The sequence below is a fragment of the Microtus ochrogaster genome, unplaced genomic scaffold, assembly GCF_000317375.1.
Source record: "Microtus ochrogaster isolate Prairie Vole_2 unplaced genomic scaffold, MicOch1.0 UNK31, whole genome shotgun sequence".
Lineage (NCBI taxonomy): Eukaryota > Metazoa > Chordata > Mammalia > Rodentia > Cricetidae > Microtus > Microtus ochrogaster.
The window spans coordinates 1971408-1995260 of record NW_004949129.1 but is presented as its reverse complement, the minus strand read 5'-3'; the positions used below and the strand labels follow the sequence as shown (position 1 = coordinate 1995260).

The window sequence follows — 23853 nt, the reverse complement described above, 5'->3', positions numbered from 1 at the left end:
CCCTGCCCACCTGACCCCTGCGTGTGGCAGGAGCCCCTGCCCACCTGACCCCTGCGTGTGGTGGGAGCCCCTGCCCACCTGACCCCTGCGTGTGGTGGGAGCCCCTGCCCATCTGACCCCCTGTGTGTGACAGGAGTCTTCATCCTTTTTTCTGAGCCCTGAGAAGTGAACCTGAGGGTTGAGTAAACGGAAACCCGCCCCAGGGAGGTGGTGGATACAGAGTTGGAGCTAGCCGCAGCCTGGGGTCCAGCCATTCAGTCGGAGGCCACGCTGAGCTGGACTCTATCTCCCCGTCTTCCACCACCCAGGCCTCGTCTCCCTGATGTTTGGTTTCCTGGGATTCAGGCTTTGAGGGGAAGCCAACCTGCGTCCCGTGTGTGGTGTTTTGTTTCATGATCAAAAGAGCATTATCTAAAAAGATTACAGCGAGCTGGGGAAACAGGGAAGCATGCCCGGGTCTTTGCTGGCCAGTTCCCCTGGCAGCCCTTGGCAGCCTGGAGCTGTGGTTCTGGTTTGTCACGGTTCCAGTCACAGCTGAGCTGACTTTCAATGTGAGCGCAGAGCTGACCTCTGCACGTGGTCCTGCTCACTAGAGCCGCCACCGTGTTCTGAAGGCTGCCCAGATGTCCCCAGAGTCCTGGGGTTTTCACCTTAGGCTGTTGGAAACCTACCTGGCCTGTCACCTGTTCGCATGCCACAAGTTCCCGTCCCCAGCAGTGCCCTCCACCCTCCTCCCTGTCACCCTCTGTCCTTGCCGCAGGAGTATGGGGACACTGTGTACACCATTGAGGTTCCCTTCCATGGCAAGACCTTCATCTTGAAGGTGAGTAGGGAAGGGGGTTCCTGTACTCTGCTGGGGTCCTGCCGCCAAATCTCCCCGCTAGAGGGGGGTCGCTTCTCTGGCACCACCCAGCCCTGACCCCCTCCTGCAGACCTTCCTGCCCTGTCCCGCTGAGCTGGTGTACCAGGAAGTGATCCTGCAGCCCGAGAGGATGGTGCTGTGGAATAAGACAGTGACCGCCTGCCAGGTGAGCCACCCGGGTCCTGCTTGCCACCTCTTATGACATGGATCAGTCACAGTCACACCTAACCGTTCCCTCCAGGGGACCTAGCTTCTCTGTATATAGTGGGTGCTGCTCTGCTTCCTTTGAAGAAGGCCATGAGGCAAGAAGGCTCAGTGTGCCTACCTTATACCCAGCCCTGGGCCCATAGGTGACAGCGGCTCATAGCACAGCGTCCCTGACAGGGAGAGGCTGGTTTGGAGATGCCGAGGTGCCCGGGCAATGTCGGGGCTTCCCCTGTACCTCAGATCTCTCTGGTTGGCCCTTAGATCCTGCAGCGGGTGGAGGACAGCACCCTCATCTCCTATGATGTGTCATCTGGGGCTGCAGGTGGCGTCGTGTCCCCCAGGTGAGCACCTAGGTCCTCTCTTAGCCAAGCCTCCCACACTCGGGACCTCTGTTCTAACCTGCCTCTATCTCCCGCCTCCAGGGACTTTGTGAATGTCCGGCGCATTGAGCGGCGCAGAGACCGGTACCTGTCATCTGGCATTGCTACCACACACTGTGCCAAGCCCCCCACGCACAAATATGTCAGGTGAGTCTGGCCTCCCTCGAGCTGTGACCCACTCAGGATACAGTGTGTACACCTGGGAACAACCCTTCCCCTCCATGTCAGAGGCCAAAGCCCTGTTCTGTTCCCGGCCTACCAGCCTTGCCCATCTCAGCCATAATCCTGCTAATCCTGCTGCCTGGAACCATGCCGCCGTCACCATGGCGGAGGGGGTGTATGTGTGGTGGGCACCTGGCTGAGATAGTCCCAGGAATGGGCCGAGGAGCTAGGCGGGGGCTCTGGGTTCTGGGTTATACCTTTCTGCCTTGACTGACTGTCCTCACTGACTTTCCGTGTGCTGCCAGAGCGGGGAGGGCTACCCTACCCCCTCCACGGCTGATCAAACTCCTGGGGTGACCCCAAGAGGTGGCTCCAGCAGAGCTGTCTTCACGAACTTCAGATTAGGGCTCTGTGGTGCTGTCGTGGCCTTGCTAGGAGATGGGCAGGCTTGTGCCCTCTGTGTCACCTCCTTATCTGTGGCAGTGGCTTAAGTGTGCTCTGCTGAAAGGCCATGGGAGGTGAAGAGCAGCCTGCGGGCCAGCTGCCTCCTGGGAAGGCTCCCTCTTCTGGAGGCCATGGCACCCTAGGCCACTGTCACGGTTACCTTACTTCATGAGTCTGTACACAGCGGATAAGGACTGGGAAGGTGGTGGGCTCCCTGCCACTGTGGGATGGGTGTGGGTGGAGGGCAGGTCCTGCCGCCCCTGGCACTGGCTCTGAGCCGCACTGAGGCAGGGATTGTCATCCGTGCCCCTCTTTCCACCACAGTCCAGCTGGACCGAGACTGGGGTGAGGGTGGTTTGGGGGACCTGCGGTATGCAGCAGCCGCCCCCTGTGGTGCTTCCCTCCTCAGGGGAGAGAATGGTCCTGGAGGCTTCATTGTGCTCAAGTCAGCCAGCAACCCCCGGGTCTGCACCTTCATCTGGATTCTTAACACGGATCTCAAGGTGAGGTCATGGCAAGCGGGCAGGCCCTGTGGAATGGAGTCTTGGTTGCTAGGTGACCTTAACCCCTCTCTGCCCTACTCAGGGACCTCCCACTTTCAGTCTCCTTTACTGGATTGGTGGCAAGGTCCAGGTGGCCTTCTAGCCCTGAGTTGTGGGACACATGTGACGCCCTTTCTTATTCCCGATCCCTGGGTCCCCAGCAAGGATGGCGGGCTGCCAGCCCACCCCAACCTGGCTGTGTTTGTGTGGTCACAGCATGTTCCTCCCTCTGTGAGTAAGAGGACAGGGGGCCCAGGCAAATTCCAGAGATACATCGGCCCTCTGGCCCAGGATGCCCCTGCTAGTGCGAGCTGCTGATGGGAGACCCTGTTGAAGGCTAGCCGTGGTGTGACTTCTTCCTGCCCTGTAGGGTCGCCTGCCTCGGTACCTTATCCACCAGAGCCTTGCAGCTACCATGTTTGAATTCGCCTTTCACCTGCGGCAGCGTATTGGAGAGCTGGGGGCCCGAGCTTGACAGTGTTCCCTCGCCACCCTGCAGGCCAGGGTACTGCTGCCATAGCCTTCAGAGTTGGAAAGACAGACTCTGGGCTTCCTGCTGTTCACGAAGGACTGTACCGAGCAGCGGGTAGCACCTCATTCCCTGGGCCATACCCTCCCACTGACGGGTACTGCCCGGGAACGTGGACTCTGGGGTGCCCCAGGCTGGAGGAACCAGGGCAGTCCCTGCCTTCTGGAGGAGGAGACTCCCGCCATGCTTCCCTAGGGATCTCAGCTTGGTCACAGGGACAGGGCTTGCCCGTTGCTCATGCGAAGGTAAAGACTCTCTCCATTCTGACTGCTAGGATGGTTTGTACTGTTAGCGAAAGGGTCTGTGACCCTTTTGCGTACACACTGCGGGATGTCAGGGCAGGTGGGGCGATGGGATGGTCCCCCATCTCTGCCTCTCCATGTCCTTCCCCTCTCCCAAGGCCTCCTTGGGGACCTTTGTAATAATTTGAGCCATTTAAAAACATAAAATAAAAAAATAAAGTGCCGGTTGTGGTCGTGCATGTTTTTAATCCCAGCACTTAAGAGGCAAAGGCAAGTATCTCCTGAATTAGAGACCAGTTTGGTCTATACAGCAAATTCCAGGATAGCTAGGGCTACACAGATAGACCTTTTCCCCACAAAAATAAATTATTATTTTCTTTTAAAAAAGTTATACCTGGGGCTGGAGAGATGGCTCAGCGGTTAAGAGCACTGACTGTTCTTCCAGAGGACCTGAGTTCAATTCCCAGCAACCACATGGTGGCTCACAACCATCTGTAATGAGATCTGGTGCCCTCTGGCCTGCAGGCATCCAAGGAGGCAGAATGTTGTATATATAATAAATAAATAAAATCCAAAAAGAAAAAGTTTTACCTGCTATGGAACCTGGGCCTCACTGCCGAGCTGAGCCTGGAAGCCCTTGAGAGAAACACCACCTAGCCCCTCCCTCACCAGCACCCAGGCTGAGCAGTTTCTAGGTTCCCTTCCCTCAAAGGTTCTCCCGAGAGGGTCCCTGGTCAGTGCTGGAGGTTGGGGAGATGCCCACAGAGCCACAGCAGACCTAGAGGTAGTACCTGGTTTCAGGGTTCCTGAGGTACCTGTGGCACCCCAGACACAGACCCTGGGTCTGCAAGGCTCAACTTGTCTACTTGTCCCCATTGCTCTCACTCCAGGGGCAGCTTGGAGTCTGGCTTCTAGGTCCAGCTCTCTCCCCCTCCACTCCCCCCACCCCTTATGGATTTTACAGGAGTATTAGCTTGGAGCCAGGTGGATTTGTCTTGGTCCTGGCTGGGTACAAGGTAAAACAGGGCAAACCTTTCCTGAGCCTCCATTTCCTGCTTTGTCCAAGGGAAGGGACCAGTGCCGTAGGGCTGTGAGGTAAATGATTTGTGTCGTGGCAGAGGCCTCAGCCATCAGTCATGTCCGGTTCTGCATCCCCAGGAGTCCTCCACCTCTGTCGCTTCTTCTGGTGGCCTTTGCTTACTCCCTCAGCAATGCCCTCTTTCCTTTCCCCCGCCCCTCACCCCGAAGCCCACCTTCTTGTTCACCAGCTTGTACCATGAATTGCTCCCTGGGTGCTTGGGTGTTCTCATGACACCTTTGTCCTCTGCTTTATGTGAGAGAGCTAGTAGCTAGTCCCCAGGTAAAACCACTGAGCTGCCAGGTCCCAGAGTTCTCCAGGTCACTCCACTGTGGCCAGGAAAACATAGAAAGTGAGACGCGGAAGAGGGTAGGGACTGTCCCCTGGTTACATAAAACATCCAGCTAGAGGCTGGTGCTGGGTCTCCTGACTGCTGAACACACACACACACACACATACACACACACACACACACACACACACACACACACACACACACACCATTTCTACCTCACCCCATTCTTTCCCACATAGGCCGCTGGGAGTGAGTGGCACCTCCCACACCTGCCTCCTACACCCTGACCTGTGACCCTTAGGAGACGCTGATCCTAGGGAATGAACTCACACAGAGATTCTTACCCAGGGGTCTCAGGTGTGGCAATCGTGCCCCCTCCCCTGCTGGTGTGTTGCTGGTTAGGAACCAGGTTTTGTGTAGACGCCTGAGGACATGGTTACTTGATCTTTCTAGTGAAGGGGCCTCACTAAGGTACACGTGCCCTTGAGCCCAGGAAAGGGAGACAGCAGCCATGGGACAGAGTGAGCGGGGCATCAATTCCTGCTTCTCCTGTTCTTCTGTTTACAGACAAGCTGCTGTCCTTCCTGGGCAAGGGGGAGCAGGCAGGGCAGAGGACCGTGCCAAGGTGGCACGAGGCTGGGCATGTGCCTGGGCTGAGATGGTATTTACAGAATGCCACATACCTGGAGGTGCCACTCTGAGGACCCCAGACCCCACCGGAGCATCTTCCTTTCTTTAGAAGCTGACCTCTGACCCGGGAGCAGCCAGCATCTAGGTACCCCAACCCCCGCCCTGGACTCAGAGCCCCCCCCTCCACCAGTGAGTCTTGGCTCTGCTTATAGCATCTGACGCCAGAGGGGCTGAAAATAGTCCCTGGAAGAGGGGGAGCAGTGGGAGAAGGGGGCTATTTAAAGGGCTCCGGAGGAGCCAGGCGTAGCAGAGGGAGCAAGAAGGGATCATGGCCACTTCAGAGCTGAGCTGCCAAGTGTCTGAGGAGAACCAGGAACGCCGGGAAGCCTTCTGGGCTGAGTGGAAAGATCTGACTCTGTCAACCAGGCCGGAAGAGGGGTGAGTGTGATGGATCACCTGGAAAGTCTGCCTTTGCTTCCCTAGAGCCCCCTGTCCACACCAGAGTCTCAAGCCCTTCAGTTTCTGATGGCCCTCCCCTACCCCAGAAACCTGGCCATCCAGGGAGACTCCACTTAGCCTGAGACCCGAACAGCCGTCCTCAGGAGTTCACTACCCTTCTTTCTCTCTACTTTCAGATGCTCCCTGCATGAGGAAGATACTCAGAGACATGAAACCTACCACAGACAGGGACAGTGTCAGGCCGTGGTGCAACGCTCACCCTGGCTGGTGATGCGCCTGGGCATCCTAGGCCGTGGGCTGCAGGAATACCAGCTGCCGTACCAGCGGGTGCTGCCGCTGCCCATCTTCACCCCCACCAAGGTGGGAGCTGCCAAGGAGGAGCGCGAGGAGACCCCCATCCAGCTGCGGGAGCTGCTGGCACTGGAGACAGCCCTGGGCGGCCAGTGCGTGGAGCGCCAGGACGTGGCTGAGATCACCAAGCAGCTTCCCCCCGTGGTACCTGTCAGCAAACCCGGGGCCCTGCGGCGTACCCTGTCTAGATCCATGTCTCAGGAAGCTCAGAGAGGCTGAGACGGACTCCGGCTCCACCGTGTCTGCCTGGGGCTGGGCCCTTCCTGGCTAGGACCATGGAGGAGAGCTGCTTGCTGGCCATGGCCGCTTTGTAGTTTGCCCAGAGGTGGGGGCTATGGGAGGAGGGAGCCAGAGGCCAGGATGCCTAGGTGTCCTGAGTTCCCAAAGGAAGGGGATCAAAGATGGTGGACCCTAGATGTGGAGAGCTGAGTATACCCTCAGCCCCAGAAGAAGGGACAAGAGATACCGACGGGGGTGAGAGGCCCCTGGAAACAGACCTGTTCAGTTACAGAAACAGAGTAGGACAAAAAAGGGATCTGGAATGTTCTGGGAAGGAATCTTGAAGACTAGAGGGAGGGGGATGTGAGAGGGCAGGAGCAGGGCAGGCCCCCAGCACCCTCTGTTAGCACTGCAATAAATGCTCAACCATGTTCCAGGCTTCTCTCTTTCTTTGTGGTTGGGGATGAGCATTGGCGTCTCCCAGGCACTTCTGGGAACAGCCATGCATTTGAGCTAAATACAGCACAGCCAGAGGATATACTCTATGCTTAGGGGTGGGGTGCAGGGGAAGAGCTATAAACAGGGTAACTGGCCCCCCTTCCTGTGTCACTGCCCGGTCCTGGCTTTCGTGTTCACTCCCTGGCACTGGAGAGTACCTAGCAGGCCAGCTGGCATCAGGGTTTGTTTAAATGATATCTGTGGAGGATATGGAAGGGGCTGGCACAGAGGCTGCCCTTGGCTGTGCCTTGGGGTGTGGATGGGGTCAGTGACCCACAGGCCTGTCAGTTGTAGATCCAGACGGATTCAGTCCTTGGCTGGCACCGGGTGCCCCACCCTCCCAGGCCTGGGTGGGAGGACAGGATCAGGTTCCTGTCTATGACCCCTGCAGCTGTTATGCTGATGCGTGTCCCATCCTGGGTGTCAAGCCAGCAAGGAGACCGTCCCCTTGGAATAAGGAAGGAGCGCAGAGGAGGACTGGATAGAAAGACCAGGGCTATCTTAGCAGAGACCGGTATTCTACCCACCCTGGAAGGGTGCAGGGCTCATCCAGAGGGTTCCTCTTTGGGGAGACGGAAGATGCTGTTGGCAGGGTGGTGTGCCCTTCTGAGCAGATAAGTAGGAAGAGTGGAAGCTTGTGTGCCAGGTCCCTGGAGCACCAAGCAAAACCTGTGAGCCAGGCCCTGCCAGCTCCTCAGTAGGGACAGGAGTGCTGACTGGGGAGAAGTGTCAGGGACCAGTATCCTTGGAATGCCAAAAGTGCGCCATGCGCCCCTCTAGTGGCCGTGGCAGTACCAAGAATGCGCTCAGTACTCTTTGTTCTTACCTGAGTCTCCGGTGTCCCTGGTGTGGCAGGAACATCCTGAACCGGCTGTGCTTGGGCCCCAGATAAGCAACGGACAGCCCCAGAGGCCCGCAGGGGATGCCCCGCTGTTCTGCCTGCTAAGAGCATTAGCCCCGCTCACCTCTTATCTCCGCTGCCATCGGATGCTCAAGGCAGAGAGACCTGTTCAGGGGCTCCCCCGGGCCACCAAGACAGAGGCCAGAACAGAGTGTCCTTTCTGGAGGATAGAGTTGGGATCCAGGCCTGGAGGAAGGGATGGCATTATTAAGAAGGGGGATTTGTAAGGGGTGCCCCAAGAGAGGGGAGGGGGTTTGGAGGAGGACACTGGGACTGGGAACATGGGCTATCCAAACCTTGGGAAAGAAAAGGGATGGAATTCTGAGCAAAAGTGTCTATGGGAGGCTGGAGAGGAGCTGGGATGCCTGGCAGGGGTTCCGGAATTGAGGTTGGGGTGCAGGGCAGCACTGGAAGGGGTAAGCAGGGGAAGAAGGTATGGGTGGAGGGCTGATGAGTGTTAGGTGCAGAGCGAGGGTGGAGCGGAGAGGGAGCTATCTATGTTCCAGAAGGTGCCCCTACACCCCCGCGTGTCTGTTTCTCCGGACACTAACAGAGATGGATGGGGTGACAGAGACGTAGTGGCCCCGAGCGCCTCATCCCTCTTCCGCCGCCTCTGCAACAGAGGGGTGGGGGGCCGTGGTAGATAAAGGGATGGCGAGGCAAGCAGGGGATAGGCGGCCCTAACAGAAACATGAGCGGTGGCACAGATCCGAACCACGCTGCAGAGATGGCCTCTGATTCGGACCCTGGCCGGGCAGCTGTTGCCTGGGCTTACCAGCGCTTCGAGCCCCGCGCCTACCTCCGCAACAACTACTCTCCTCCTCGTGGAGACCTGAGTAGCCCTGATGGCGTCGGGCCTTGGAAGCTGCGCTGCATGGCGCAAACCTTTGCCACGGGTGAGTGCCGGAAACTGAGGCATGAGAGAGCAGAAGTCATGAGGGAAAAAAAGGGGGGGGGAGAGAGGGAAACAAGAATGCACGGATGCACACTAGATGGGGACCAAGAAGCAAACTTACAAGGTTTGCAATCAAAAGCGAGCAAACAAGTCAGCCAGGCTCCATGGTGGTGACTGCCTACAGTCCCAGCTACCAGGAAAGCTGAGGCTGGAGACGGCTTGAGCCACGGAATCGGATGGCTTGACTAGGCCATTTAGACTCCTTTTCTTTCGAGGGTTAGGCGCTTAGGATTGAGAGACAGTCAGGATGGGGTGCAGGAGAGACACTGAGATGGAGTCTGAGGCAGAGGTTGGAGACTATGGAGAGAAAGGTTGGGTGTCTCAGAATCTTCCGACTTGATCCTCACTAAACCTAGCTTTTGAGTGGTGGTTCCGGAGATAGAGGAGCCACGCTGGCCCCAGGAGAACCTGATTTCTGTGTCCGTCCATACTTGTTCCCGGCACTCACACTACCCAGAAGGGCTAGGAGAGCATGGGAGGGGAAATATGGCTGAGGCAGGGACCACCTGGAATCCCCTTCTCTCTGCTTCACCCAGGTGAGGTGTCTGGACAGGCCCTCATCGACATTGGGTCAGGCCCCACCATATACCAGCTACTCAGTGCCTGCGCCTACTTTGAGGACATCACCATGACAGACTTCTTGGAGGTCAACCGGCAGGAGCTGGGACTCTGGCTTCGGGAGGAACCCGGAGCCTTCGACTGGAGTGTGTACAGCCAGCATGCTTGCCTCATCGAGGGCAAGGGGTGAGAGCTGGGCTAGAAGCTTCCTGTGGTGTGGTGGGTTGGGGGTGGAGGGCAGCAGAGGGGCTGAGTCCGGTCTTGTTTACCCTGTACAGCGAGTCCTGGCAGGAGAAGGAACGCCAGCTCCGAGCGAGGGTGAAGCGAGTCCTGCCCATTGATGTACACCAGCCCCAGCCCCTGGGTCCTTCAAGCCTGGCACCCCTGCCTGCAGATGCCCTGGTCTCCGCCTTCTGCCTAGAGGCTGTGAGCCCAGATCTTGCCAGCTTCCAGCGCGCTCTGCAGCACATCACCACACTGCTGAGGCCGGGGGGTCATCTCCTCCTCATCGGAGCCCTAGAGGAGTCGTGGTACCTTGCTGGGGAGGCCAGGCTGTCTGTAGTGCCAGTGTCAGAGGAGGAGGTGAGGGAGGCCCTGGTCCTTGCTGGTTATGAAGTACGAGACCTTCGTACCTACATCATGCCTGCCCATCTCCGCACGGGTGTGGATGACGTCAAGGGTGTCTTCTTTGCCTGGGCTCAGAAGACAGGGGTGCAGGAGTGAGGGCCCTACATGCCGGGTGTCTTGTGCCTCCAAAATTCTGTATTACCTGAAGTGGTACCTAAAAGAGCAATGGTCCCCAAATTCTGTATTACCTGAATTGGTACCTAATAAAGCAATGGTCCCCTGCTTGCCAGTGCTGTTTGTGGAGCTCCTAGAAGCCAAGAGTAGGCAGAGACCTCTGAGACTTAGGAGGATCCAATCCTAGCTTTTCTTTTTTCCCTGGAAGCCTCCCTGAAGGCTTCTTTCTGTACCACCCATTCTCCCCACCCCAGGAAGGCCAAGTTCAGGAGGGCACAAGCGGCCCCTGCTGCATGCCAGGCACTTGTGTGTTTCTAGTGGCCAGTCACTCTGCCTCATCAGTAGCCGGTCCTGCCAGCTTGTCCCTAGAGTGAAGCTAGAGAGCCTGAGTAAGAAGAGCCACAGCCGGGGAGTCAGGAGATCCAGATGACGTGGTTAGCAGGGGGGCAGTAAAGTCCAGACACAAATACAGGTCGAGAAACAAGAAGCCAAGAGCTAGAGGTGCTAGCTCCCCACCACCACCACCAGCACGCACGCACACACACACACGCACGCATGCACACGCACACACAGTAGCCCGGGGCTCTGCTGGGCCCCATGCCACCCTCACTCCCATATACCCAGGTAGAGATATTCACTGGCCACCAATGTCTCCTTCTCTCCCGCCCACTTTATACACAGAGGAGCAGAACCAGGGTGAGGCCAGAAATTGGTTTATTACACACGTCCTTTATTGTCTCTGGCCTTAAAAATTGTTCTTAGTATCAAAAAATCCTGATAAGACTGTCCGAGTACCTGAGCTGGAGCCCTGGCTCAGCGACCCTCCCCACAATGAGAGGGCAGGGGATAGAGGCAGGGCCCAGTCACAGACTGCCTTCCTGATGGACTGGTTCAGGATGCAGGCTGTATGGGCCCTGCTTGCCCTGGGCTTACCCTGGGAGAGCAAGCTCCTCTATGGAAGGCAGAGACCCCATACAGACACAAGCTCCACACCCTCTTTCCCCTTTGCCTGATGCCCCCAAAGTCCAGGCTGTGACCAGGGGCTCCAGCAGGGAACTGGAGTGGGAGGCACACCATGCCAAGGGAGAGAGGAGCCAAGGGGGGACACTTTGTCCCTTCCTCGCTCTGCCCTCCAGGGGCTAGTTCTGCAGGGTGCTCTCAAGACGTGCAGCGGGGGTTGGGAGCTGTGATTTGGAGTGGAAGTGGAGGGCAAAGGGGTCCTGGGTGGCATCCACACGCACTGCACCCAATAGGTCATGTGCACATACTAGCAGCTGGCAGGACTTGGGGTCTTGGGGAGACTTGGACTCAAATGGCTGCTGGTGATGGCTTGGTTCCCCCCTTCCACTCCCGCCTCCTACAAGTGTAGCACATTCATGTTCATCTCAGACATACCTTCCCAAGCCACCCTCGCCCACCTGCCTCCTGAGCACACAGCCACCCTCTACACAGGCCCACGATGCCCCGGTGCTGCCAAACTCAGCTCCTTGACTATCTCTGCGCCTAGCTTGGTCCACATCCCTCTGTGAATGTGTGAATGTGCCCACTCCCAACCAGAACGGAAGCCAGGGTTCTAATCTTGAGTCCCCGGGGGTCTTGGCTCTGATGGAAAGGGTGACTGGTTCAAGAGACAGAGTGAAAGCCCCTCCTTGGTACCAGCCCCCGCAGCTCAGTTCCGCAGAGGCACGAAGAAACCTGGGCACCCGAAGAGCAGGCCTCCAGTGCCACCTAGTGGCTCCCTGACAAAAAGAGACCCCAATGTACCCCAAAAGCCTGTAGGTGTGGCACTTAGGGGTAAGTGGCCCTACGTGGGGTGGTACTATCAGGGTGTGTGATGTGGAGAAGGGAGTGGGCTGAAGAGACAGAAGCAGCACTTCTCTCTGGAGACCTCAACACCTGTTCCCAGTTCAGCCCCAGGCACAGCTGGGCTGCCTACTTCCTGTCCCAGCCGCGAGGAGGCCCTGGCTATGAAAGCTAGCAAGGGGCAGGTGGCTCTGTGATTCCAAGCCCATACCCCACATGTTCAAGTTCAAGAAGCTAAAAGGAGAAAACAGTCATCTCAAGGGGGAGAAGGGAAGAGAAGCAGGAGCAAGGCAGGTGTGTCCCTTTCGAGCATCTTTAGTCTAGCTTGAACTTGGCTTCAGATTCCTTCAGCAGGTACAGGCTGTCATCTTCCAGAAACCTGTGGGTGTGGAGATGACCCCACTGAGGCAGTCACCCAGCTCTGAGAACCCCCCAGACAGTGGAGTGACAGCAGGAAGTGGGAAGGCCGAGTGGGCACAGGGAGCCCCAGTCTGCCCTAGGGTGCAGAGGAGGAAACCCCGAGGCAGGGGGTGGCACTCACCTGAAAAAGAGGATGTGGAGAGGGATCGTGCTGATGTGCCAGATGGCGTGGGCGTCCAGGACCCAGAAGAGGGGCGGGAAGTCGAGCAGCTCCAGCAGGGACAGCGCCTGCAGCAGCAGCACCACCACCACACACCTGCGCGTGTGCGGCAGGCGCCGGCGGTTCCGTAGGCACCAGGCCAGCCACCAGGTCAGGTTCACCAGGCCTGGGGGCCAGGGACACAAGAGGTCCACTCACTGGCCGTCCTCTTTGATTCTAGCTGCCTCGCCCCGACTCCACCCACCACCAGCCTCCCATCTCAACTCCTCCCTGCCCTCAAGAGTCTCTCCAGAACATCCCCCAAGGAGCCACCTCCTGCCCACCCACAGCTCTGCAAGGGGCCTCACCTATGGCCACATTGGCCATCATGTTGTAGCCGTAGTCGAAGCGGACGAGGCTCAGGTAAGAGATGTGCGCTGACAGGAGCAGCAGCAGCAGGACGCCGAAGGCACTGGCCACTGACGGGTGCTGTAGTCCCACGGTCCTGTCCCACCACCCAGAGCAACTCAGACAGTGGCTGGCTGGCTATCCCCAGAGCCGTGTTCCTTCAACTACCCCCTTGCCCAAAGGGGTGAGGGCTTGCTGAAGCCACTGTCCTCCTCTGCCCCCAGCGAACCAACGGTTTCCCAGAAACCAAGGGCCACAAGGAGAAGCCAGATCCCTTCTGTCCCTGGCACCCCCACCAAAGACAGCCCTGCAGAAACGTGAGAAGGCCAAGGAAGAAGCTCTGGACAGTTCCCTTTCTGCCCACAGCCCCCAGGGCTCACCTGACACAGCACAGGTAAACAGAGTACAGGATGACAGCCGAGGCGCAGAAGTAGTCCATCTTCTGCGGGTAGGGAGAGCCAGGAGGGCCAGGTGAGGGAGCAGAACACAGCACAGGGGAGGCCCACAGAAGAGCCCCAGGGATGAGGCAGTGAGGGACAGGGTCTAGGCTTGCAATCTGCAGGAGCCCCGTCTTGCATCCCCTCTGCCTATGGCTGCTTCTCTGTGTCCACATTATAAAACGTTCTACATGGCCCAGCAGTGAGACATTCATGGCTTTGAGAAGGGCCTCACTATGAAGGCACACTATGGAATTCAAAATGCCATTTGGGGTATGATAGACATGAACTTCAGTCCTGATCACATTAGCTGGGTGACCCAGGGAAAACGACTTCATCTCTCCCAGGCTCAGTGGCCTTAGAGATCAGGAAATCAATGACAAAACTCTCCTGGCATGATCCAGGTAAGACTCCACGGACTGCCCTGGGCTAGCAGGCTCTGCAGATGGAGCTGTCTTCACTCTAAGGAGCCTGCTCTGCCCTCTCCTGGGCTCCCCTGGGACTGTACCATGCAGGGGCTGGGAGGAGCTCACCTCTGTGAGGTCAGTGTCCCTGGTATGGAAGACTGTGGACCAGAACCAAGCATTGAGGGACACCTGAGGAAGGAGAGGTCAGTCAGCATGCTGCCCAAGGTGAAGGAGACCTGTGGAGCTCTGCTGGGGGAAAGAGTACATCCTGTGCCTCAAGCCCTCTGAACAAACCCAGGCCTCACTCCCGCCCAGCCGGTCCCCACAGGATTTCCCAGAAACTGTAAACTGCCACCCAAACCCCCCAGGCCAAGGGAGCTACAGTCCACAGGTTCTAGCCTGGCTCAGCAACCAGTCCTGGCAGAGTCGAGTTCCCAAATTACCCAATCTCTAAGACAACAGCCCCCAGGGCCCTGCCTCCTCCCCCACAGCCAGGTGATGACAACCCCACCCCAGCCCAGGGGAGCCTGTGACCTCAGCTTCTGGGGGCGGGAATGAGGTGGGTGGGTGGGTGTGTGGGGGGCTTGAGCTAGCTTGGGGTGTGTCTGGAGCAGCAGCAATCCTGGGAGGGAGAGGGAGCAGATCCCACTGGAGCCAGCCTCTGAGGAAGACTGTGGCCAACTTAGCCCAGCTTCCTCCTGGCTGGGCCAGCCTAACCCGCTGGGCCAGTCCCTGCTCGGGAGGGTTGGGAGGAGAAGGGGCAGGGCTGAGGAGGCTGCAGTGGAATGGCCCAGGGGAATGCTGGGGGCCCTCTTCCTGGAACAGCAGAGCCTGGGACTTGCACACACACCATCCTGTGGGAGTCGCGGCTGGCACTTTCTTCGAGGCCTAAGTCCATAGCAGAGGCCCAGGTTACTGAGAGAAGGGCGGGCTATGGAGGAGACAGAAATCTGTGGCCCCTAGTCACAAAGGGAAAAGCAGGGCCTGGGCTGCCATACCCAGGAAGGTGGATAGAGATGCCTGCCGGACAGGCCTGGAGGAGCTGCCCACTTGGGGACCATAACAAATGGTCAGTCAGGGGCCACAGGAGCAGGTCAGGAAGCCAGCCTGTAGGGTCCCGCAAGGAGGGGCACATGCTACTAGGAGTTGAGGGCAGGGTGGAGTCTGGCAGGCAAGGTACTCCTGATGCTGGGCTCTGGCCTGGGAGCCCTCTGTCCCCCGCCCACTGCGAAGCCTGGCTCTCTCTCCAGCCAGTCCCACACAATGCCTTCTACTTACAAAGGGCTACCTGAGGAATGTCCTCTGCAGCCTTGACAAGGCTCTGAGGTGTGCCTCATGGTGGGTAGGTCTCCTCTGCTGGCCCTTTCCTCAGACTTGGGAGGCGGCTTTACCGTGGGCACCTGGCTGTGCCTCAGCCTGCTATGGAACCTGAGAGGGGAGGTCACAGCCCATGTCCCAAACCAGGTTCGGTCACTCATCCTTAATAAATGGACTTACCAACGTGGTCACACTGAAAAGATCTCCTTTTTCTGTTCTCTACTACTCATCTGGCTTTTGAGGTTGGCTTATGAAGGATGAGTGGCCAAACCTGATTTGGGACACAGGCTGTGACCCTCGAAGTTCAGAGCACATATAAGGCCCCGCTCCTCAAGTGAGGAATGGTCTGAATGGCCCTCATGTCCTCCATCACAAAGCCTGTGGTGAGCTGGGTCAGTGTGGGGAGAGGAGGGACCCCGGGCTGGAGACAGGACCCAGGCCCAAGGCCCAGCATGCCAGGTGCAGGGACATCTTAGGGAGGAGGGGAAGGCAACAGGTGCTGGCAGCCAGCCAGGCCTTCTTGTCACCCACAGCAGGAAAGGGGGGTGACAAGAGGGTTGATCTAAGTGGCAGTTGGAACACTGGAAGAAGAGGGTGGAGGTGCACTGGGCTAGGCCTTAGTCCCACACACAGGTGGGGGCGGCTGGGTTCTTCATCCCTTGCCTCCCAGGGGCCAACAACTTACTGAGTCCTATTTGAAGCCTGGACTTTGCACCCTGGGGACGTCCCTCTCTTAAGGAGTGTCCCATGAAGGGTGGGGTCTTTCGGATCCTTTCCTTAGACTCAAGACTCAAGGCAGTGTCATTAAGAACACAGGAGGCAATCAGAGAGGCTTTAAGCTCTGGTCTCAGGCAGCATTTTCTGTGTGTCCCCGTGAAAACTGTCTCTGTTTCCCACTACACATAGTTTTTATGGCCACTGCTTGGTACACAGGTGTTCTATGAACTTTGATTTCCCTCATCAGGTCCCCCAGGCTCACCCCACCACTTCCCTTCATTTGACCTCCAACTTCTCTTTCCTCAAGAGCCATCAAATTCAAGGTCAAATGGAGCTATGGGAAAAGTCCCTCTTAGCATTCCCAAGCCACCATCCCATGAGTGCAGTCCCACTGTCCTGTGAGTGCGGTCCCGGCAGGTGCGGTTTCTCTTCAGAGCTTGTAGTCAGACAGGAGTAGAGGACAGATGGGCAGGGAGGGGATGGGCAGGCCCCAGGCACAACTGCTCTGCACTCCTTGGTTGCAGTGTGGTGGGCGGGACCAGCAGGGTAGGTGAGAATTTCCTGTAAACACTGAGGACGGGAGGGCCAGGGTGGCAGTAGTGGCAGGAATGAAGGGACAGGAAGGCTGCAGGAGGGGGACAGGAGGCTGTTTCAAGTCTGCTGGCAAATAAAAAAACAGACAAAAATATCAGCCATGACACTGGTTGGATGCCAGAGAGCCAGATCTGTCAGGAATTTGACCCCAGTGTTAAGCCCCAGTGCTCGGAGCTGTCATTGACACCATCACGGTGGGGACAAGTGGATCTTTAAATAGCTTGGTGTCTCAGAAGTGGGGGAGGCAGAATGTTAAATATGATGTCTGCTGCCACCCTGTCCCCTCCCTGGGGCCACAGTCCAGAAGGACAAGACTGCCTTGGGTTCACTCTGAGGGGAGGCAGGGCTCTTTCCCATCATCAAAGAAGGATTCCTGGGCTGGCGAGATGGTTTAGATGAAGGCACCTGTGCCAAGCTTGATGACCCGAGTTCAAATCCCAGGACCTATACAGTAGAAGCGTATCAGTTCTCCTGAGTTACTGTCTGACCTCCACATCAAGCCGTAGCGTGTGCATTGCATGCACACAAACAAACAAACAAACAAATATTTAATTTTTTTTTTCATTTCTGAATGTTGTCTGCTTCAAGGCCTTTGTCAGAGCTGGGAAGTCCTTCCTGAGCTCTAGCCACCCTCCTGTACAGCTCCAGCCTATCTCCTGTCGCTTTCTCAACAGAGATGTCAAAATCAGTCCCTGCCGTTTCATCTCCCTCTATATGTGAGGATCTTTCTGCTGGACAAAAGTGTGGGGAATTGGTTCGGTCTCCTAGCTTTGGCAGAGCGCCAGGCCCTGTACTCCAGGAAGTCAAAGGGCTACAGCATACACAACTCAGGCAGGTTCCCCAGCCCTTCCAGGTACCTGCCCAGGCTGCACCTGGGTCAAAATAGCAAGGCAGGGGATGCCTTCCCGTGCTGAAGTTTCAGGGACTCTACTGAGGGCCAGGGTTATCAGAGAATAGACACCCCTGGCCCATGACAGGACTGGAGCTGGCAAAGGGCCCTGCCATCCACACCCCAGCACAAATGAGGGCCACACTTGTTCCAGAAGCCCCGGCCCAGGACAAAGTCCGCCGACACGCCCTCTGGGGAGAAACACAAGGCGCAGTGGCAAGTGTGAAATCCAGACCAGAATAAGTGCAGCGGTGCCTGCCTACCACAGCAATGCCCAGCCGCTCACAGGGAGGGCGAACACTGACAGCCATCCTGGGCTATACAGTGAGACCATGTCTCAGCAAAGCAAAATCTAAACCATCTCACCAGAGCAGACCCTGTGTCCCTGGAGACCCCATAAAGGCAAGAAGGGGTCCCCACAACCTTGGCATCTGTCCCCTACCGGAGGACGTGTGTTTATTCCAGCGAGCACTCAGACCCTGCCGCCCAGCAGTGCAGTGCCAGAAGCTAGCCCTGTCTTCTCTACTTGCTGACTTCTTAGCTGTTATCTGAGGCCAAGCCCTGTGTGCTTGAGTCTTACTCAGAGAGCACAGGTATATGACAAGGATCCCACGAGGAAACGCTGGTCAAATGCTAGGGACAAGCCCAGCACCACAAGCACATGGCTTTCCTCCATAGCGTTCACTGTCCCAGAGCTGACTATGTAGCCCAGGCTAGCCTTGGACTCATGCTGCATCCAGCTGTAACTTCAGTTTCCAAATTTAAAAAAAGCTGCTTTGTTTTGTTTTTGATTTTTCTTTCTTTTTTTAAAATATTTATTTATTTATTTTATTATGTATACAATATTCTGTCTGTGCGTATGTCTGCACGCCAGAAGCGGGCACCAGACCTCATTACAGAGGGTTGTGAGCCACCATGTGATTGCCAGGAATTGAACTCAGGACCTTTGGAAGAACAGACAATGCTCTTAACCACTGAGCCATCTCTCCAGCCCTGTTTTTGATTTTTCAAGACAGGGTTTCTCTATGTAGCCCTGGCTGTCCTGGAACTCACTCTGTAGACTAGGCTGTCCTCAAACTCAGATTCACCTGCCTCTGCCTCCTGAGTGCTAGGACTAAAGACCACTATGTCTTTCAAGAAAACAAACATAAGATAGGGTCTCAAATATGCAGCCTATGGTGACATTGAACTCAAAGTCCTTCTGCTTCTGGGATTACAGGCACGGTTACTCTGCCCAACTGTCCCAAACTCTTTCTTCCGTCCCTTTTCTCCCTTTCTTTCGCTGTTGTTCCATAGCCCTTAGTAGTTATAATTACCATGGATCTACTGCCTCCTTCCATCTCCATCCCCTCCCATGTCCAACTCAGCCTGTGCATCTCAGCACACCTGTGCTATCAGCTGTGGTCAGAGTCTTCCAGCCACCGGATCCAGGAGCTACCTTCTCTCCTTGTCCTGCCCTGGGACTCCTGGCTTTTCTAGCCTGCAGCTGCCCCTGACCCTTTGCTGTCAGAAGACTCCCCTGCTCTCCTCATGTTTATGCAGACACCTCCAATCTTCGCATCTGTCTCACATCCTGGGAAGCCTTCCCTTGGTGCCCTGTGGGGCCCTAAAGCTCCTCCCCTCTTCTGTGTTTCTTCGAGGCTGTGCTTTGACATCGATCGTGTGATGTGAGACCAGTACAAGAGGGCAAGGACCTGTGTGTGCTTACATGTTTGGGGCCTCCAGCACCCAGTAAGTGCTTAGCATGCAACAGGTGTCCAGTGGGCACAAAAGGAGGCTCCTACAGCAGGAAGGTGGGTGGGTGAGGATTTCTTTCCCCTCAGGTCCGTCAGAGAAGCTCTACCCCCAAGATACCCATTGCGGCTTCTTACTGTCACCCAGTGTTCCTCTGTACCCATGTCCACATTTCTCCAGTGATCCCTGGAGAAATCCAGTGAGGAACTGAGGATTCTAGTTCCTCAGACCAGCCACACTGATGAGGCTGAGAACTTTTTCCTATTTAGGTGGAACCACCTGGGTTCTCCAAGGAGAAACCAGGATCAGGCTGAGCACTGATAAGACGTCTGGGCCAAGCCGGACAGTGGTGGCTCACACCTTTAATCCCAGCACTTGGGAGGCAGAGACAGATGGATCTCTGTGAGTTCGAGACCAGCCTGGTCTACAAGAGCTAGTTCCAGGACAGGCTCCAAAACCACAGAGAAACCCTGTCTCAAAAAAACAAACAAACAAACAAACAAACAAAAAAAGACGTCTGGGCCAGAACAAACGACACATCAATCTTCCAGAGCGGTCTTGAAAAGACCAGAAGTTCTAGCATGATCCCTATGATTCACTTCCCATCTGTGTTAGCAAACTGCCCAATTGAATCTTTTTGTCGTTTCCTCACTTAGGGCAACAATGTGCGACTTCCCTCCTTCCCAAGAAGACCGGCCTGGTAACGATGAAGGTGTAGCACCTTCCATATCCGCTGTGCCTGACTACCACACACGTTAGCCCTATAAAAGAGAGATGCTCGTCTCTAGAAGCCCATCAGTGGGGATGGAAGGGATCCTCGGCTCAGAAAAGGGTGTGCAGAGTCCTGCCAGGCTACCTACCCAAGCGAAGGCCATGCAGGTATGGTACATGGGGGAGGAGGCTGGCACAGAGGCGCGGTAGCGGCACAGCATCACCAGGCTGGCTAGGCCATTGAGCAGCGAGGCCACAGCGGAAGCTGGCTCTTGGATGAACAGGAACCGGGAGAAGGGCCACTGCAAAAGGAGCATAGGGAGGAGGCCTGAGGGGAGGGGAGGCAGCCTCTCGCTGGCCCGGCCAGCCTTTCCCTGACAACTCATCACCAGCTCTCCAGCTGGTTTCAAAGGCTTACATTCTCTCCAGTCAAGGAGAATCTCTCCAGAAGTCCCTGGCTAAGACTGGACTCTTATCCTGGCCAGCAGGCACTGCACTGGGAGCCTGATTCTGGGGACAGCAGACAGGCCAGGAGAAACCATACAGATCTAGGTCCCATCCCTCCTCGGCTACTTTGCATTGTCCCCCAAGTGCCTGATTGCTTTGTGCTAAACTGCGATGAGTAATTCCGGCCCACGGGCCAAAATGAGATAACACTGGGTCAAAAGGCACCGAGAAGCTGGCCAATCTAAGGGGTATTTCTGATGATCTCGACTCCTACTGGAGACGCTATGGGAAAAACACCTTAGTCGGGGTCAGGGGCTATCCCAGTCAGCCGCGAGAAGCTCAGCACTACCGTGAGGGGACAGGGATCTTCTCGTTTGTGTTTGTTGTTTTGAAGAAAGGATCTAACTATGACCCTATATGTAGCCTTGGCAGTCGACACAGACCAGGCGGGCCTCAAACTCTAGAGATCCATCTGCCTCTGCCTCCCAAGTTCTGGTATTAAAGGCGTGAGCCATCACACTTGACTTGAGACACTGGCATTATGACTCCAAATTCAGGAGCAGGGCACACTGGCAGGCACCACTGGGAAAAGCAAGAGCCTTCTGGGCATGAGTACCTGTCTATCCCTCCCTCCCTGTGACTCCCCACCTCGGACTGCTGAGACAGCAGGGGCCACTTGGGGGCTGAAGGCCATCGCTACGTACCTTGCCGTGGAACTGGGGCACTCTGTGACCCTCCTGAAGGTAGAGGCCAACAGTGAACCACATACACACATACTTGCAGTCATCTCGACATGTCCAGCCTGAAACAGACAGAAAGAGCTAGCGCTGTCGTAGCTTAGGGAGGCATAGGCAGCCTGGTGCAGCCCACACATGGATGGAGGCCAAGAGGACCTGAAGGCTGGAGAGAGCCAGAGGAAATCCCCAAAATCTTACTTCCCATTTGGACAGAGAAGAAAGGGCAGTGTAGACACAAGGAGAAGGAGGGGGCGGAGAATTTTTAGCAGTGGTAGCAAAGCAAATAGTTTCTTCCCCCTTTACCCAAGATGGAGCTCTTGGAATTGGACAGACCCCTCTCTGGGGACCTAGGTTTATACTTCTCCATTCTGAATCCAGGGAGGAGCCCTTGGTGCCTTCCCACCTCCTGTGAAAATACAGCTCAGACCCTTCACCCTGGACTCCTTGGGTTCCAAGCTGCCTTGACTCCCCTATTGCCACTACTCTGTACACCAGGCTCCCTGTTCTCTGCGTAAAGCAAGCTGCCTCGTGTACCCAGATCTACTCAGAACCTCCAAGCTCTCTGTTCCCTCTTTCTGGAATGGAAAGGGTAGCAGGGAAGATGAGCTGTTGGTCAAACAGGTCAGAACTGGAAATTCTGCTTTACCACTTTATAGACGGTGTGACCCTGGGCAAGGGACTTAATCTGTCTGAGTGTTCCCACCTGTAAAATAGATCGGGGCACTATCTGAATGGGTTCTGGCGAAAGTCAACTGACCTGCCGGGACGCCTGTCAAGTGTGGGTGCCCAATATGTTGGTTCACATCCATTCTCTCCTCTTTAAATTGTTTCACGGTGATCCCTGCCTCCACCCCTTGAAGCGGACTCCATTCCTTCCTGTTCCAATTGCATATAGTGCCTAATGTACGGGTCTATTAGGGTTCAAACCACTGTGTCTTTGTGAAGGATCCTATTCACCGCCTTCGGGGAAGGAGAGGCTATAAACCCAGAAGGGCAGGCTCCTGGTCTGCAGCCTGTGTTATTTCAGGTCTTGCATGCCATGTTTAACCAGTAGTGGTTTGAATAAATATAAAGAAGCCTCTGGGAAGCTCGGACAGGGTGATGAGACTCCCCCCTACACACACACACACACACACACACACACACACACACACACACACACACACACACACACACACACACACACACACACGAGGTTCCACACCTTAATATTCGTGAGAGAACCCATGGGGAAACTGAGGTTCTGAGATTTCAGAGTAGGGCACAATAGGCGGGGCTAAAGTCAACGGGCGGGGCTTACCCGTGGAGGGTGGGGCTTACCAGCTAGGCTCATGTAGATTGGCTGGAGGGAGCGGAAGTGCTTCAGTGCGTCCCCCGAACAGTTCCGTTCCTCGCACTGGAGCACGCAGTCGCGGTATACCGGCTCGCGATCGCCCTGGGAGCCCCACGCAAGCCCCACTGCCGCAGTTAGCAGCAGCAGCCGCGCCGTTTGCTCGGCCATCCTGTCACTCTGCCGGGCCACCGAGGGAGGAGCTTGGGAGTGTGCGAAGCCCCACTTCCGTAACAACAGGAAGTACCTTTTTCACTGTTGCACCCTTCGTTGACGACCGCCCACTTTAAATGAAAATTCCCGGATTTCAGTGGGCGGAGATCCCCGCCTCTAACCTGCTGTCTACGCAGCTTTCGAGGGGGAATGGGTGGTGTGTTATATATATAACTAATAAAAAATTAGTTATTTTTCTCACTCCTGTCTCCACGGTCTCTTTGTTTCAAGCGGGTCCCTTCTGTCACCAGCCCTCTTAGATTCCAGTTTTCAAATGTTCTGGGGTCTCCACCTCCATTTCTTGTGCCATCATCTTGATTAAAGAAACTACCGTTAAAGTAGCTGCAGAACTTCTTTAATAGGCGTCCCTGACCCTACTTTGGTCCCCTTCAGTAGGCATTCCTATTACTGTGATAAAGACCATGACTAAAAGCAACTTGGGAAGGAAAGGGCTTGTCCTACAGAATCCCGTCACAGCCCATCATTAAGGGAAGCCAGGGCGGGAACCGGGAGGTCAGAACTGAAGTGGAGGCCACGAAGGTTGGCACCGCCCACAGTGGCATGGCCCCTCCCATATCAGCTAATGATCAAGAAAGTGTCCCTCATGGGCTTACCTGCAGGCCAAAATCTGATGGAGGCATTTCTTTTCTCAACTGAGGTTCCTTTTTCCCAGATGACCCTAACTTATGTCAAGCTGACAAAAACAAAACAAAACCCTCAAAAAAAAAAAAACAAAAACAAAAACAAAAACAAAAACTAATCACAGCTCCATTTTCTAAAATTCAAAATTGACCCATCACTTTCTTTCTTAAAACTCTTTGCTAACTCCTCAACCCTGCATGACCTGGCCTGCTGGTCTCCACTCCATTGCTCCAGCTCCACTTCAAGGTCCACATCTCTGGTGCCTCCTGCCCTTTTCTGGTTTATATCATGTCATTGGTCCTTTTGCTTTTGCTTGTTTACCTGTTACCAATTGAAGGCCACCTGCTGAGAGTGATCATTAATACGGACAGGGCTAATACGCAGTGGCATGTCTTTCCTCTAAGTCATGGATCCCTTTCCTGTAAGTAAGGCATGGATCCCTTTCCTGCCCTGTTCACCTTTGGCACTAAAGTAGGACTTTGGCTTCATGTGAGACACCTGGAGAACCTTTTCCTATTTTTTTAAGTGAATGAACAACTTAAAAGTGTCTGGATGAGCCCGTCAAGTGGCTGGCTCAGTGAGTGAAAGTATTTGAGTCACAATCTTGGTAACCTGGGTGGGATCCTCAGAACTCACCTAACAGTGGGAGCAGAGAGCCAGCTCCACAACGTTGTCCTCTGACGTCCACATGTGTGCTGTAGTGCACACGCCTGAGCGCACATACATTATGCACACACATATGCACAACACCAACAATAAGTGATGGCTCAGAAGTTAACAATGAGGACCGCTCTCGCAGAGGACGGGAGCTCAGGTCCCAGCATCCACAGGTGCCAGCTCACAGCATTTGTAACT

The 23853-nt window shown here is 55.7% G+C and overlaps 4 protein-coding genes across 7 annotated transcripts in view; 3 read left to right on the top strand and 1 right to left on the bottom strand.

Annotated features, from left to right (window-relative positions):
• Window positions 1–3589, top strand: part of Stard3 (StAR related lipid transfer domain containing 3) — a 23774-nt gene extending 20185 nt beyond the window's left edge. For both annotated transcript variants that reach the window (XM_026789893.1, XM_005368286.2), the window contains 6 exons: window positions 761–823; window positions 933–1028; window positions 1331–1410; window positions 1492–1596; window positions 2465–2558; window positions 2968–3589. In XM_026789893.1, coding sequence (XP_026645694.1) covers window positions 761–823; window positions 933–1028; window positions 1331–1410; window positions 1492–1596; window positions 2465–2558; window positions 2968–3072 — 543 coding nt within the window. In that variant the 3' untranslated portion in view covers window positions 3073–3589. The remainder of the gene's footprint in view (window positions 1–760; window positions 824–932; window positions 1029–1330; window positions 1411–1491; window positions 1597–2464; window positions 2559–2967) is intronic.
• A 2095-nt stretch (window positions 3590–5684) lies between these two features.
• Tcap (titin-cap) lies at window positions 5685–6830 on the top strand. The gene is made up of 2 exons (XM_005368285.3): window positions 5685–5809; window positions 6007–6830. The coding sequence occupies exons 1-2, from the start codon at window positions 5700–5702 to the stop codon at window positions 6398–6400; spliced, it is 504 nt and encodes a 167-aa protein (XP_005368342.1). The 5' UTR covers window positions 5685–5699; the 3' UTR covers window positions 6401–6830.
• Window positions 6831–8490: 1660 nt separating this feature from the next.
• Window positions 8491–10035, top strand: Pnmt (phenylethanolamine N-methyltransferase). The gene is made up of 3 exons (XM_005368284.2): window positions 8491–8695; window positions 9291–9498; window positions 9591–10035. Exons 1-3 carry the CDS (start codon window positions 8491–8493, stop codon window positions 10033–10035), a joined length of 858 nt encoding a protein of 285 aa, XP_005368341.1.
• Window positions 10036–10762: 727 nt separating this feature from the next.
• Pgap3 (post-GPI attachment to proteins 3) lies at window positions 10763–22410 on the bottom strand. Of its 3 annotated transcripts, XM_005368283.3 has the most exons (8): window positions 22134–22410; window positions 20781–20878; window positions 19779–19931; window positions 13794–13856; window positions 13204–13265; window positions 12784–12920; window positions 12398–12602; window positions 10763–12235 (listed from the first exon to the last, which is right to left on the bottom strand). In XM_005368283.3, the coding sequence occupies exons 1-8, from the start codon at window positions 22312–22314 to the stop codon at window positions 12172–12174; spliced, it is 963 nt and encodes a 320-aa protein (XP_005368340.1). In that variant the 5' UTR covers window positions 22315–22410; the 3' UTR covers window positions 10763–12171. The 3 variants fall into 3 exon arrangements, with proteins under 3 accessions (XP_005368340.1, XP_013209605.1, XP_026645611.1); XM_013354151.2 differs by lacking the exon at window positions 19779–19931; XM_026789810.1 differs by lacking the exons at window positions 10763–12235; window positions 12398–12602; window positions 12784–12920; window positions 13204–13265; window positions 13794–13856 and adding an exon at window positions 16288–16358.
• Between the last annotated feature and the right edge of the window lie 1443 nt (window positions 22411–23853).

Coding starts and splice junctions, on each gene's coding strand:
- Pnmt (XM_005368284.2), top strand. CDS start 8,491: ATGAGCGGTGGCACAGATCCGAACCACGCTGCAGAGATGGCCTCTGAT. Junction 8,696..9,290: donor GGCGCAAACCTTTGCCACGG/GTGAGTGCCGGA, acceptor TGCTTCACCCAG/GTGAGGTGTCTGGACAGGCC. Junction 9,499..9,590: donor TGCCTCATCGAGGGCAAGGG/GTGAGAGCTGGG, acceptor TACCCTGTACAG/CGAGTCCTGGCAGGAGAAGG.
- Pgap3 (XM_005368283.3), bottom strand. CDS start 22,314: ATGGCCGAGCAAACGGCGCGGCTGCTGCTGCTAACTGCGGCAGTGGGG. Junction 19,932..20,780: donor TGCCCCAGTTCCACGGCAAG/GTACGTAGCGAT, acceptor CTCCTTTTGCAG/TGGCCCTTCTCCCGGTTCCT. Junction 13,266..13,793: donor GGGACACTGACCTCACAGAG/GTGAGCTCCTCC, acceptor CCCTACCCGCAG/AAGATGGACTACTTCTGCGC.
- Tcap (XM_005368285.3), top strand. CDS start 5,700: ATGGCCACTTCAGAGCTGAGCTGCCAAGTGTCTGAGGAGAACCAGGAA. Junction 5,810..6,006: donor TCAACCAGGCCGGAAGAGGG/GTGAGTGTGATG, acceptor CTCTACTTTCAG/ATGCTCCCTGCATGAGGAAG.